General features: G+C 35.4%; 2 protein-coding genes across 3 annotated transcripts; both read left to right on the top strand.

Moving 5' to 3' along the window:
- The first annotated feature begins 381 nt into the window (after positions 1-381).
- Positions 382-6,040, top strand: LOC138403545 (zinc finger protein 25-like). Of its 2 annotated transcripts, none has more exons than XM_069504550.1 (3): positions 382-815; positions 2,219-4,301; positions 5,975-6,040. In XM_069504550.1, the coding sequence occupies exons 1-2, from the start codon at positions 645-647 to the stop codon at positions 3,269-3,271; spliced, it is 1,224 nt and encodes a 407-aa protein (XP_069360651.1). In that variant the 5' UTR covers positions 382-644; the 3' UTR covers positions 3,272-4,301; positions 5,975-6,040. The 2 variants fall into 2 exon arrangements, with proteins under 2 accessions (XP_069360651.1, XP_069360652.1); XM_069504551.1 differs by having other exon boundaries at positions 2,222-4,301.
- Positions 5,365-11,165, top strand: LOC117990654 (actin-binding protein IPP-like). The gene is made up of 4 exons (XM_034978123.2): positions 5,365-5,764; positions 5,890-6,905; positions 7,952-8,298; positions 8,696-11,165. Exons 1-4 carry the CDS (start codon positions 5,627-5,629, stop codon positions 8,926-8,928), a joined length of 1,734 nt encoding a protein of 577 aa, XP_034834014.1. The 5' UTR covers positions 5,365-5,626; the 3' UTR covers positions 8,929-11,165.
- Positions 11,166-11,976: the final 811 nt, after the last annotated feature.

Here is an 11,976-nt window from a genome sequence, read left to right on the forward strand (position 1 = left end):
TTAATTTCAAATGAATTGATGTAGTTAGTTAGTAGGTATATTAATATTACTCTAAATGATAAGTAGTTACCTATTGTCTTTAGTTAGGTAGTGAAAGAAGTCTTATAATTAAAAATTAAAACAATTTTCTATGTTTCTGTTCTTTTATTTTAAACCTATTGAATTTCAAAGAAAAAGTTAGAAACAGAACCCTAGTGGAGCTACTTGTTTGGTTATGTTGGCAGTGCTGTCTTTCTGACAGTGTTATCTCTCTGTGACTACAGAGAATAAACTAATTTTTGCTGTGATTTATGATTTGTCAATTTTCTGTGATCAATTTTATCATTCTGTGGAATGGATGCTGGTGTGTCATCATTTCAAGGCATCCATGCATACAAAAATTTTGTAATACGAAGCTTCGACAGCGGACAGTGGACAAAGCTAATATCACAATCAATCAACTTGAACTTATCCAAATTCCAACTTATTGATTTACACTCGGTGCTCATATCGTGAACTGTGTCATGTTCTAACTTCTAAGCAAATACTACGATATTATATTATACGTTCTAAGTGAAAGAACCGTGGGATCAATAAGTATTTTATTTGATCAGAACTCCCAGTGTCTAGCGCAATGAGTTGATCAAAAGTCAAAAGGCTTCAAGATGGAGCAACAAGCCACTGCATCTAATGGTACCGATTACTTCATAGAACTTGAGATTACTCGTAATGATGACAAGGACTTAATCATACCCAAAGAAGAAATATCCAACAGTAGTCTATTCTTAGACACTGCAGATTTAGACCAACAAAACAACATTGAGACAGAACCAATGGTGAGTAAAGAAATTGCTGATTTGCAAAAAGCACATAAGTCTGAAGATAGGAAAACAACATTTTGCGACACAGATCTGTCTACAGTAAATAGGAGGGCACAAGTTAACTCTTTTCTTATGTTTAACTAGCTTATGACCGTGACAATTTTACCCTCTTAGGATTTGAATTTACAAAAATCCATTCTTAGCAGGTGGCTACATCTAATAGCTATCTACATGCCAAATTTCAGCCTGATCTGTCCAGTACTTTGAGCTGTGCGTAGATCAGTCAGTCAGTCACCTTATATTATATTATTAAGATGGGCGGTGATAGCCTAGTGGTCTCCAACTCAGTAGGTTTAGAGTTTAAAGCCAAGTATGCACCTCTAATATTTCAGAGTTATGTGCGATTTAAGAAAGATGTTTGTTGGTTTATTGGCCATATATCACATTGCAATGGACATTAATGGATCAATGTGGCTTTTTAACTGGGTATATTTAAAGACCTGAAGAGTGGTATAGGCTGTTTTTTATTCTGGAAAACCAAAGAGTTCCCACAGGATTTTTAAAACCTTAAATCAATGCAGACTAAGTCGCAGGCATCAGCTAGTACATAATACAAGGACCTTGGTCCTCAGAATGGCCACTTTAAAAATATGATTTTAAAATATTATACAATGAAATAATTCATATAGTGCATAAATTTTCAGAAATAACTCACCATATTTGCTCTATGTATCGACTATCATGTCAAAAGTACATTATTTTAGTCCTTAATCTAGAAGTAAACTGTGAAGTGAATTGCACCCATCTGGTGCAGCTGTGTGCCATAAAAACAAATTCAATTAAAAAGTAAGCTGTATTTTTGACATGACAGTTGGCTCAAAGAGCAAATATGGCAATTCTTTTCTTGAAATTTACGCATTATACACAGTTTGACCCAAGGCTAAAAGTTATGAGACTTGAAAATGTAGCTTGGTAGTGAGAATAAAAAAATAATAAGATTATAAAAATACTAGCCTATCCTCTCAACTGTCCACGTGAAAGAGTCAAATTTCAAACCCCTAATTTGCCCCTTTATATTAGCTATCTGCATTCCAAACTTTAGCTAGATCCGTCCAGTAGTTTGAGCTGTGCGTTGATAGATCAGTCAGTCAATCTGTCAGTCAGTCAATTTATTCTTTTATTATAATAGTGCTAAAATGGTGACCTTGCACCGAAAAGAGTAGTGTTGTCAGACCCCCCACTAGGTGGAAAGATGATATCAAACAAGTCGCAGGAAACTGCTGGATGGCTGCAGTGCAGGACTGTAGCGTGTGGAAGTCCTTACAAGAGACCTATGTCCAGCTGTAGACGTCTATCGGTCAACAATGGTGATGATCAGTATATTATTTATCAATAAGTAATATTATGTTTGTTTTCAGCAGGATCCTTTTCAATTTGAAGTAAGTTTGGACAACTGCCAACTAGTTAATGACACACAAACTGTTACTTCCTCTAACAGTCGCACTCCACAAGATAGAAGGAAGAAATCTAAGCGTTCAAAAACCACCAAAACAAATGTGAAATCGCTTCTCAAAAACAAACTTGAATGTAGCCATTGTCAATACACTACTAACCATAAAGATCAGTTGATACAACATTTACGTACAAGACATAGGAATACAAAACTATATTCTTGCAAAGTTTGTAGTTACAAATGTGCCCGAAAATATACATTAGTGTTGCACATGAGGACTCACACTACTGAAAATTCTTATTCCTGTAAATATTGTGACTATGAATGTTCAACCACAAGTGCTCTTAAGTTACACATGAGGATACATGCTGGAGAGAAACTTCATAATTGTGAATATTGTGACTATAAAGGTTCAACGAAAATTAATCTTAAATACCACATGAGGACTCACACTGGTGAAAAACCTTATTCCTGTGAATATTGTGTCTATAAAGGTTCGACTGCAAGTGCTCTTAAGGTACACATGCGGACTCATACTGGAGAGAAACCTCATAATTGTGAACATTGTGACTATAAAGCTACGACCACAAGTGCTCTTAAGGTACACATGAGGACTCATACTGGGGAGAAACCTCATAATTGTGAGCATTGTGACTATAAAGGTTCGACCTCGACTGCTCTTAAGGTACACATGAGGACTCATACAGGAGAGAAACCTCATAATTGTAAGCAATGTGACTATAAAGGTTCAACTACAAGTGCTCTTAAGGTGCACATGACAACTCACACTGGAGAGAAACCTCATAATTGTGAGCATTGTGACTATAGAGGTTCCACTACAAGTGCTCTTAAGGTACACATGAGGATTCACACTGGGGAGAAGCCTCATAATTGTAAGCATTGTGATTATAAATGTTCAACCACAAGTGCTCTTAAGGTACACATGAGGACTCACAATGGAGAGAAAACTCCTGACTATAAATGTTCGACCACAAGTGGGTCACAACTAGTGGTTTAGGTACACAATATGAGGCCTCCCATTGGTAATAAATCTCATTGCTCTAAATATTGTGTAATAATCACTCTGAACAGAGACGATAAATTTTAGTAAGTATTTATATTAAACTTAAAGGGCATTTAAACATATTATTTTTTACTTTTTAGAAGTTTTTGTGTCTGGGGTTTTTTCCTCCTTTTTTGTAAGTCGGTTAAAAAGTAGCCTATGTTATTCCCTGGTTAATCCTCTACTTGCCTGTGAAAGTCCCGTAAAAATAGGTTCAGGCGTTCCGAAGATTAGCCCGTTCAAACACAGACAAAAATTTTATAAACGTGTGATACACTTATGGTACAGTTAAAATAGCCATAATTTATGAACTTCATTTGAGGTAGTTATTTCGAAATTACAGACAGACACTTCAATTTTATTTATTAGTATAGAAGTATACATGTGTCGAGACTTAATTGTTTACTTATTCATTTAATAGGAAAGACGATTAAAATTATCTCATAAATCTTGTTTTATTTAGCCTTTGTTTTTTTCCCCACAGCAATTTGAAATTTCCCGCCATAGAAGTTGTAGAATCTAAATAAAAAAACCCTTTCGATGACATCGCTTATTGTTATTGCTACTTACGCTGGAGTCCGTACATTTCTGCCCATTTTCCTTTTTATTATACACAATCCACCGGCCACCCACGGTCTTCCGCCTTCCTCATCGACCCACTTTCCGCTACTTTCTTAAAGTGGTATGGCTCTGAAACGTAGTGTAGTGTAGACACACTGATAAGTCGCTGAGAATGGTATGGAGCGGGCTGTTGGGTGGTGGTTGGGTGACTCTCTAAGGGACAAAATCCGTAAAACCAAAGTGACTGACTAAGCTCAAGGAATTAACAAGCTGAAGTGGCAGTGGGCAGGCCATGTCTCTGTCGCAGTTCTGGAGTGGAGACGACCTCAAACCCTCTGGACTGACGACCTTATTATGTACCTACACATTTCCTAAAGAGCAGTCGGAAATCAGTGAAATTTGGAATTAAAAATATTGTCTCCAGGTGGTACCTACAAATAATGGTAGTGTGATTATGTTTGTCTGTATGTTACCTGGCCTTAAGCCTTAGATTAAGGATAAATGTAAAAAGTACTCTGTGAACCTATCATTGAGCCGTGTTTCATATATTTACAAAGTACTCTGTGGAGCCGTGCGTCATCGCGTCGCGTAGGTTCACCACAATGTTTGAGTGGGTCCGTGACGACCGTTAAGTCAAAGGGGAATTAATATAGAATTTGTTTGGGTACCCTCCCACAGAGGCATAACAGGAAATGAAGTCGTTGATTCTGCTACAAGAAAAAGTAATTTTTATGAAGATTGTTCAAGTAGCATCAAGGTGCCATTTACGGATTTATGCAATACAATTAAAATAAGACAAAAGAAATTGTGGAGTGAAGTGTGGGATGTGACTAATAAAAATAAAGGAAAATGGTATGCGGAAATTCAAAAGGAAATACCAATACAACCATGGTATTTCAAAACGAAGTGTGAATCTAGAAAATTTACATCATTAATGAATAGACTGAGATTTGGTCACTGTCTGGTGCCAACACACCTGAATAAAATAAAAATACTAAACAGTAAAAAATGCAACTATTGTGATTATGAGGAGGCTGATGTTAATCATATGATACTCAAATGTCCAGCTTTTGGCATACAAAGACTTATATTAGCCAGTGATCTAAACACTATAAATATGGAACAAAAACAAAAAATTGATTTTCCCCGCCATGTAAAGGACTTGTTGTGTAAAACGTCATATTTTAAGTCTATTTTTAATTATATAAGTAATACTATAAATAAAGTGTAAAAACGTTAGACTAATTAGTTATAAGCAATTTTGTATTTTTAGAATAATATTTAGTTATAAGCAATTTTGTATTTTAGAATTTGTAAATTTTTGAAAGGCCTTAAAGGACTGTTATCCAGGGCCGTAAAATAAATTAAAAAAAAAAAAAAAAAAAAAAAAAAGGTTAACCCTTTGGATGGCCAAACTAATTCTTTGATAGTACTACTTTTTTTTTGTTTTTTTTAATTTATTTTACGGCCCTGGATAACAGTCCTTTAAGGCCTAATATTTAAAATGTGCAGTGTATATATGTTATTGGTCTGTGAGTGCTGTGATTTTTGTTTTGTTGTAGTTTACTAGATTCTGGCTTATTGTTTTTTTTTAGTTTTTACCTTTTATGTGGTTTTTACTGCACATTTTTACGTGATTTTGCATTAGTTTTATTAATTAATCAGGCGCGCACATATCTACGTGTAGTGTATGGACCGTACTTTTGAAATTAGAATCTCGTAGTCCTAGACAAATCGTACCTGTAAAAAATGGAAGAGGTTTCATTACGAATTGGTGATAGGGTTTTTAAAGTGAACAAAGAGCTTTTGTGTGAATATAGCGACTATTTCCGCGCTATGTTTAGTGGTCATTATGTAGAGAGTGAAAAACAGGAAATAAATATAGATGTAAGATAATTTTTTGGGTTGCTATTTAAAATCATAGCTGTACCTACTTAAAATCATAGATATACTAATGAAAATCTGGTTGATAATATTGTAGGTAGGCATTTGATATTTTTTATATATTTCAGATGCTAGACCCTAATGTAATGAGTATCATACTTAAATACATGAAAATAGGAATGATACTATTATCTGAATATCCTCTTTCAACAGTTGGTGAAATTGCAATAGCAGCTAATTTTCTACAAATAACTGAACTTGTCAAGCAGATTCAGTATGTCTTAGATATTCAGCTGAGCGAGTCTAACTGGCTGGAGACTATGTCGATTGCACAGAATGCATCTTATTCACAATTAGAACATTATTCAGCTGCATATGGTCTTTATTCTTTCAATTCTATGAAACCAGAAAATATTCCTACAATCGAAATGTTAGTATGGTATTTGTGCCATCCATATTTAAGTTCGGAAACTGAAATGCATGTTTTTAAATTGGGCTTCGAGTGGCTCATAAAGAATCGTAGACTGGAACATACTTTACTGATTCTGGCTTGTTTAGACATGCGAAGGGTTACAGTGAAAACTCTGATAGATCTCAAGGAATATTTGATTACTTTTTTAGATCAAAATTCTCTTGTCTTGAAAATTATAGATTGTCTAGTAGAGTTAACTAATAAAGACGAAGAGATATCAGAATCGAGTATGCATCAGCACAAAACAGAGTTATGTGATAAGTTCTCTGAAAGGGTTTGGTCTGAATTAACTAGTATAGTTAAACATAGTAGAGTCCGCCTTATAAAGTATGTTCCTGTGGTGCCATTATGGCCTTCGAAAGATCTCAGACCAGATTTTTTGTCACATTGTTTATACACTTTTGAAGAGGAGAAAGGTTTTGAACAATACTTGGAGGTTGCGGATAAAAACCTTTGGGGTTGGAATGTTGCTGCATGGGGTCTGACTAAACTGGTAGTTGTTTGCGGTGAACATGGAAGAGGAACAGGAATTTTTATGAAGGATGTTAAGGTGTATGACACTTTGAAGAAGACATGGACACAGTTTGGTGTGCAGTTGCCACCGAGGAGACATGCAGGAGTCACTACTGTGGGGGATCTTCTATATATTGTTGGTGGTGTAGGTGAGTTCAGGTCAGTATTTTCCAAAAAAGGATATCATGTCTAGAATGTTTTGTAGGGACTACATTTAAGATTAAGTACAGTAAATTAATTTTGCTCATGTTTTCGCCAATCAATCATATATAATTAAGCTACAGGAAATCGTGCTAGTATCAGAAAAGTACTTTGTGAATATACGAAAAAGTTTATAATTCTTTTATTTAATTTTTAGCCACCTAAATTGAAAGTTCCCACAGGATTTTTAAAAAACCTTAATCCACATAGACAAAATTGTGGGCACCATCTACTTGGTACAGAGATGAGCCCACAACAAACTCAGCCGGGTATTCTTTTTATTATCACCACTTTACAAAATCATAAATTAAACTTAAGGGAACTCACTTCAGTGCTTTCTTCATACAAACGTAGGAGGGAAAATACAACAATATTCGATATTGTACGCACAAAACTAAGAATTATATCGATTTATCTCGTCTTTATCTAGGTTTATTGATATATGAAACATTGAAAAAAATATTGATTTAAAAGTTACGAGCCTCAAAAGATTCCTATTTTAACACTAAATTTATGACAACTTTGGGCGTAAATAAATAAGATTAGGGATATGAAAATTCTAAAAAAAATTATCATTAGACATAGTTTATTTATTCATTAGTTGAAATAACTTTACTTTACAAACATAAATTCAGTAGTTTTTTCTCAAAAATACTTTCCCTAAACCCTTTTCGCAAGCTTGATTTCTGGGAAAATCATCGTGCCTCTCACCTTTCTCATACAATGTCAAATGAAAAGCAAACATGTTACCCACGTGCGCTGCCAATTTCGGTCGAGCGTCCTGCGTCACCTTAAGTATTAGAACTATCACAAAGGCGTTAAGCAACTCATTCCCAAGCTTGCTTAATAAATATGTCATTTAAATAATCCTTTACATTGTAATAGGATTTTTCGATTAGTTTACGTTTTATGAAAACTTTGAACTTGTTGAGAGACATTAATAGTATGAAATTAATGAATCTGTCTATTAATCAAGTAAAAAAGTTACCTTATGTTTTTTTCAGGATAGTATTAGAAACAGCTGTTGTGTTTGATTTAAAAGAAAGAAGCTGTAGACAGATAGCAAAGTTACCTGACGCCATACAGAGTCCAGCAGTATGTACACACAATAACAAAGTCTACGCAGCGGGACACCAAAACATATATTGTTATGAAACTTATGATGATAAAGATTTTTGGCATCTGATCCAGTATTATGATAGAAGAATCAGTTTTATGAGGTCCTTTAACAACTATATCTACTGTATGCAGAGCTATTATAGTGACTTATACAGGTTTAGACCTGGCACAGATGATTGCTTAACTTGTGTAGCATCATTTTGTCATGCACCAGCTGCAATGTGCAATGCAGGTAAGCTTCTGACAAATGGAAAATTTATTTGATTGCGACATATCGACTGTGAACTGGCAACATGTCCCCTAGATCTCAAATGACGATTTACCTTTAAACTATACCAGCTTATGCTGGCGACTTCGTCTGTGTGGACTACACAAATTTAACCCCCCCTCTCGCCCCCCCTTTTTGAATTTTCAAAAATCCTTAAGCATTCTAGCCTACGTCATAATAGCTATCTGCATGCGAAATTTCAGCCCGATCCGTCCTGTGGTTTGAGCTGTGCGTTGATAGAGCAGTCAGTCAGTCAGTGTAGGCATCCGCTAAGAAAAGATTTTTGAAAATTCAACGCTTAAGGGGGTGAAGTCGCGAGCATAAGCTAGTAGGACTATAGAGGTGTATTAATTTGTTTCAGGTGATTGTCTAATCGTATTCACAAAAGGCCTATATGAAAATGAGTGTGTCATAGTAGAAGAGTACAAAGGGGCGGCTAATGGTGACAAGACAAGAGTTATTTTCAAACAAACTAAAAACAAACAAGTTAATGACGTCGCTGGGTCTTGTTCTTTGGTTTTGACGATGCCCCCATTGTGTAAGGAGCTTCCTGAATATCATAGTCAATATCTCATGGAACATAGCAATACATAGTTGAGTGTAAAATATTGCTGGCTCAGATTTCTTGACAATACCCCTTCCTCAATAGAGATCATCATCATTATCATCAGTCTGTGGACGTCCACTGTTGGACATAGGCCTTCCCTAAAGAGCGCCACCACACCCGGTTCTCAGCCTTCCTCATCCAGCCACTTCCCGCCAGCCTCTTTATTTCGTCAGTCCATCGTGCTGGAGGGCGTTCCACACTACACTTGCTTAAACGCGGTCTCCACTCAAGGGCTTTCCGGCTCCAATGGCCATCGCCTCTACGAGAGGTATGACCTGCCCACAGCCACTTCAGCTTGCTAATTGTTGGGGCTATGTCAGCGACCTTGGTTCTCCTGCGGATCTCCTCATTTCGAAGCTTATCCCTCAGGGAAACTCCTAACATCGGCCTCTCCATAGCTCGCTGAGCGACTTTGGATTTGTGAACAAGGCTGTTTATCAGTGGCCAGGTTTCAGCACCATAGGTGAGGACGGGAAGAATAGGGATGTTGCCAACTAATCAAATCAGTAACTATTCTTCAATTGTCAAATTATGGGAGCTTGTACGAAATTGTGGAATGTGACGTCATAAACATTTGATGTCTTTCAATAAATGGCCGAAATGAATGGTAATCAATCTATCCAACTGATAGGATTGATTGATATTATTAATTTTAGAGGTTAAACAGCTCTCGAAAGTTTATAAATAATTTATACACAAGGTTTCTAAAAAGTTGAATTTATGCAAAAAGTTGATTTTAAGCGAAGCGAAGTTTTTAAACCTTTATAACATTGTACGTTAATACATTCTAAAAAATAAGGGACTATGAGCCAGCTTGATTAAACTTCATAGCCGCTGATCGTTCCTCAATGTGTTGGGGACAATATGCAGAGAAACGCGCTGGCTCTCTCTATAATAAAGGGTTTATTAAAATAAAAAACCTGTTGTTGTTACTCATTTACATTTATTTCGACATTAATTTACAAACATACTACATAATTTGTTTAATAATATTTGTGTACATACATTTTGTACAATACAATTTATAGTATTTATTTTGTATATCATTGTTAATACTCATACAAACTACGAATTAATTACATGACAGCATTTCATGCGATTTTAATGTGACTAGTAGTCAACAATTAATAAAATAAATCTTTGTATTGTAGTTTATTAATGTAATATTTGTTGCGTACGACGATTTAACCATAGCTTGCGATTCATATAGGCAAAAAGGCACTGCCTACATACTCTTTCGACATTCTGCCAAGTTTTTTTTAATGAAACATCTAAAAATATGCCATCAAACTCCACTTAACAGTACTATTAACTTAAACTAATATTAATGTTATTTACAATGTATAAAACAGAAGCAAATATCTTGTAAAAATTAAGGCCACTCAAAAATATTATTATTCTAAATATATTTTATTATAAAGCACCATATTGAATTATGTAGTATTTATTGAAGCTACAAAACTATGTGTTTGATGTGATGGCACTTATATAAATATTTAATAAATTCTTACACAACTAATTAATATCCATTTGCGTTAAGTAAACAGTACCGTTATACAAACTGAGTGGAGTAGAGCCAGAGTCTTTTTATTAACAACCTAAACTCGGCTTTATGTACGTTGACATACGGTTGAAATTCGTATACTGGAAAAAAACCGGTCAAGTGCGAGTCGGACTCGCACACAAATGGTTCTGTACCATCGTACAAGAAATAACACTTAGAATTTCTTTAATTTTCATGGCAGCCATTTTCAAATTCTTATTTTTTATTGTTAAAGTGGCAATAAAAATACACATTCTGTGAAAACTTCAGCTCACTATTCCGGTTTATGCGATACAGCCTGCTGACAGACAGACAGTTGAACGGACACACAAGCTTAGTAATAGGGTCCCCTCCACCCTTAATTGGAATACTCATTTGTTCGTAAAGATGCAATATTTTCTTAACGCGAATGAAAGCGGCGGTTTAGCTAAAAAAATATGTCTTATCTAAAAATATAAAACTTCATTTCCATAAAAATTATACTTCGAAATATTCTAATTGACATTCTCAAAATATACTTTATCTAAGTGATGTATTAATAGTTTATACCAAGGGTGTTACGGATATTCGCATCCGTATCCGCAAATGCGGAACATACAGATGAATTCAGACATGACATCCGCATCAGCATCAATTAATGCGGAGCTTTTACGGATGCGGATTCATATTTGCAACAAGTAACGACCTGCAAAGAATGTGGGCGGAGCCAGAGTGGTGCGTGCCTCGCGCGTGTTTACTAGTTGATATCTTCGTTCGCTAACTGACCACTCAAAAAGTGTAGTACCCAACAGGGGTGTTACGGATATTCGCATCCGCCAAATGCAGAACATTTGCATTAATTCAGATATTTGCATCCGCGCATGTGAACTTACAATAATCCGCATCCGCGGATGTCTAAATATTGGCATCCGCAACAACCTTGGTTTATTCTGTACAAAATGGAGCTTATTTCATAAAGATCTGCGACAATATTATATTTGGCAATGGTAAAAATATATAAAAATGGAAGCACTAAAATTAACACCTAGTCAATCCTGAGTCAATAACAGATAAATAAAAAGTCCATTCATGATTTTGTGATATTTATATCATTATTAAAACAGTACCATCTTTTGTTGTGTGAGAACAGTGACCAAATAACAAAAGTAATATTCGATGTTACTAGGGAATCGTTACAGTAACGAGTATAAAAAATAGTATCGTAACAAAAGTATCGGTACCTTATCGATGTCAATATCTATATTGATTCAGCTGCGCGATTGCGAGAGAATGACAGCTACAATGTCACGATCGCAATCACCTCTGATTGGTTGATGCTCGCTCACTATTGGCTACAATGTATTGTTGCAACAAGAATCGCACAAATTCAGCCAATCAGAACAATTGAGATTGTAATAATGATTGATGCAGGTTTTACGAAATCGACCTACTGATATAGTGAACGCAAAACAAGTAATCCAATCCAATCTGAACACGAGGCGTATGACTGCGC

Source organism: Maniola hyperantus, chromosome 18 (assembly GCF_902806685.2).
Source record: "Maniola hyperantus chromosome 18, iAphHyp1.2, whole genome shotgun sequence".
NCBI classification, from domain to species: domain Eukaryota; kingdom Metazoa; phylum Arthropoda; class Insecta; order Lepidoptera; family Nymphalidae; genus Maniola; species Maniola hyperantus.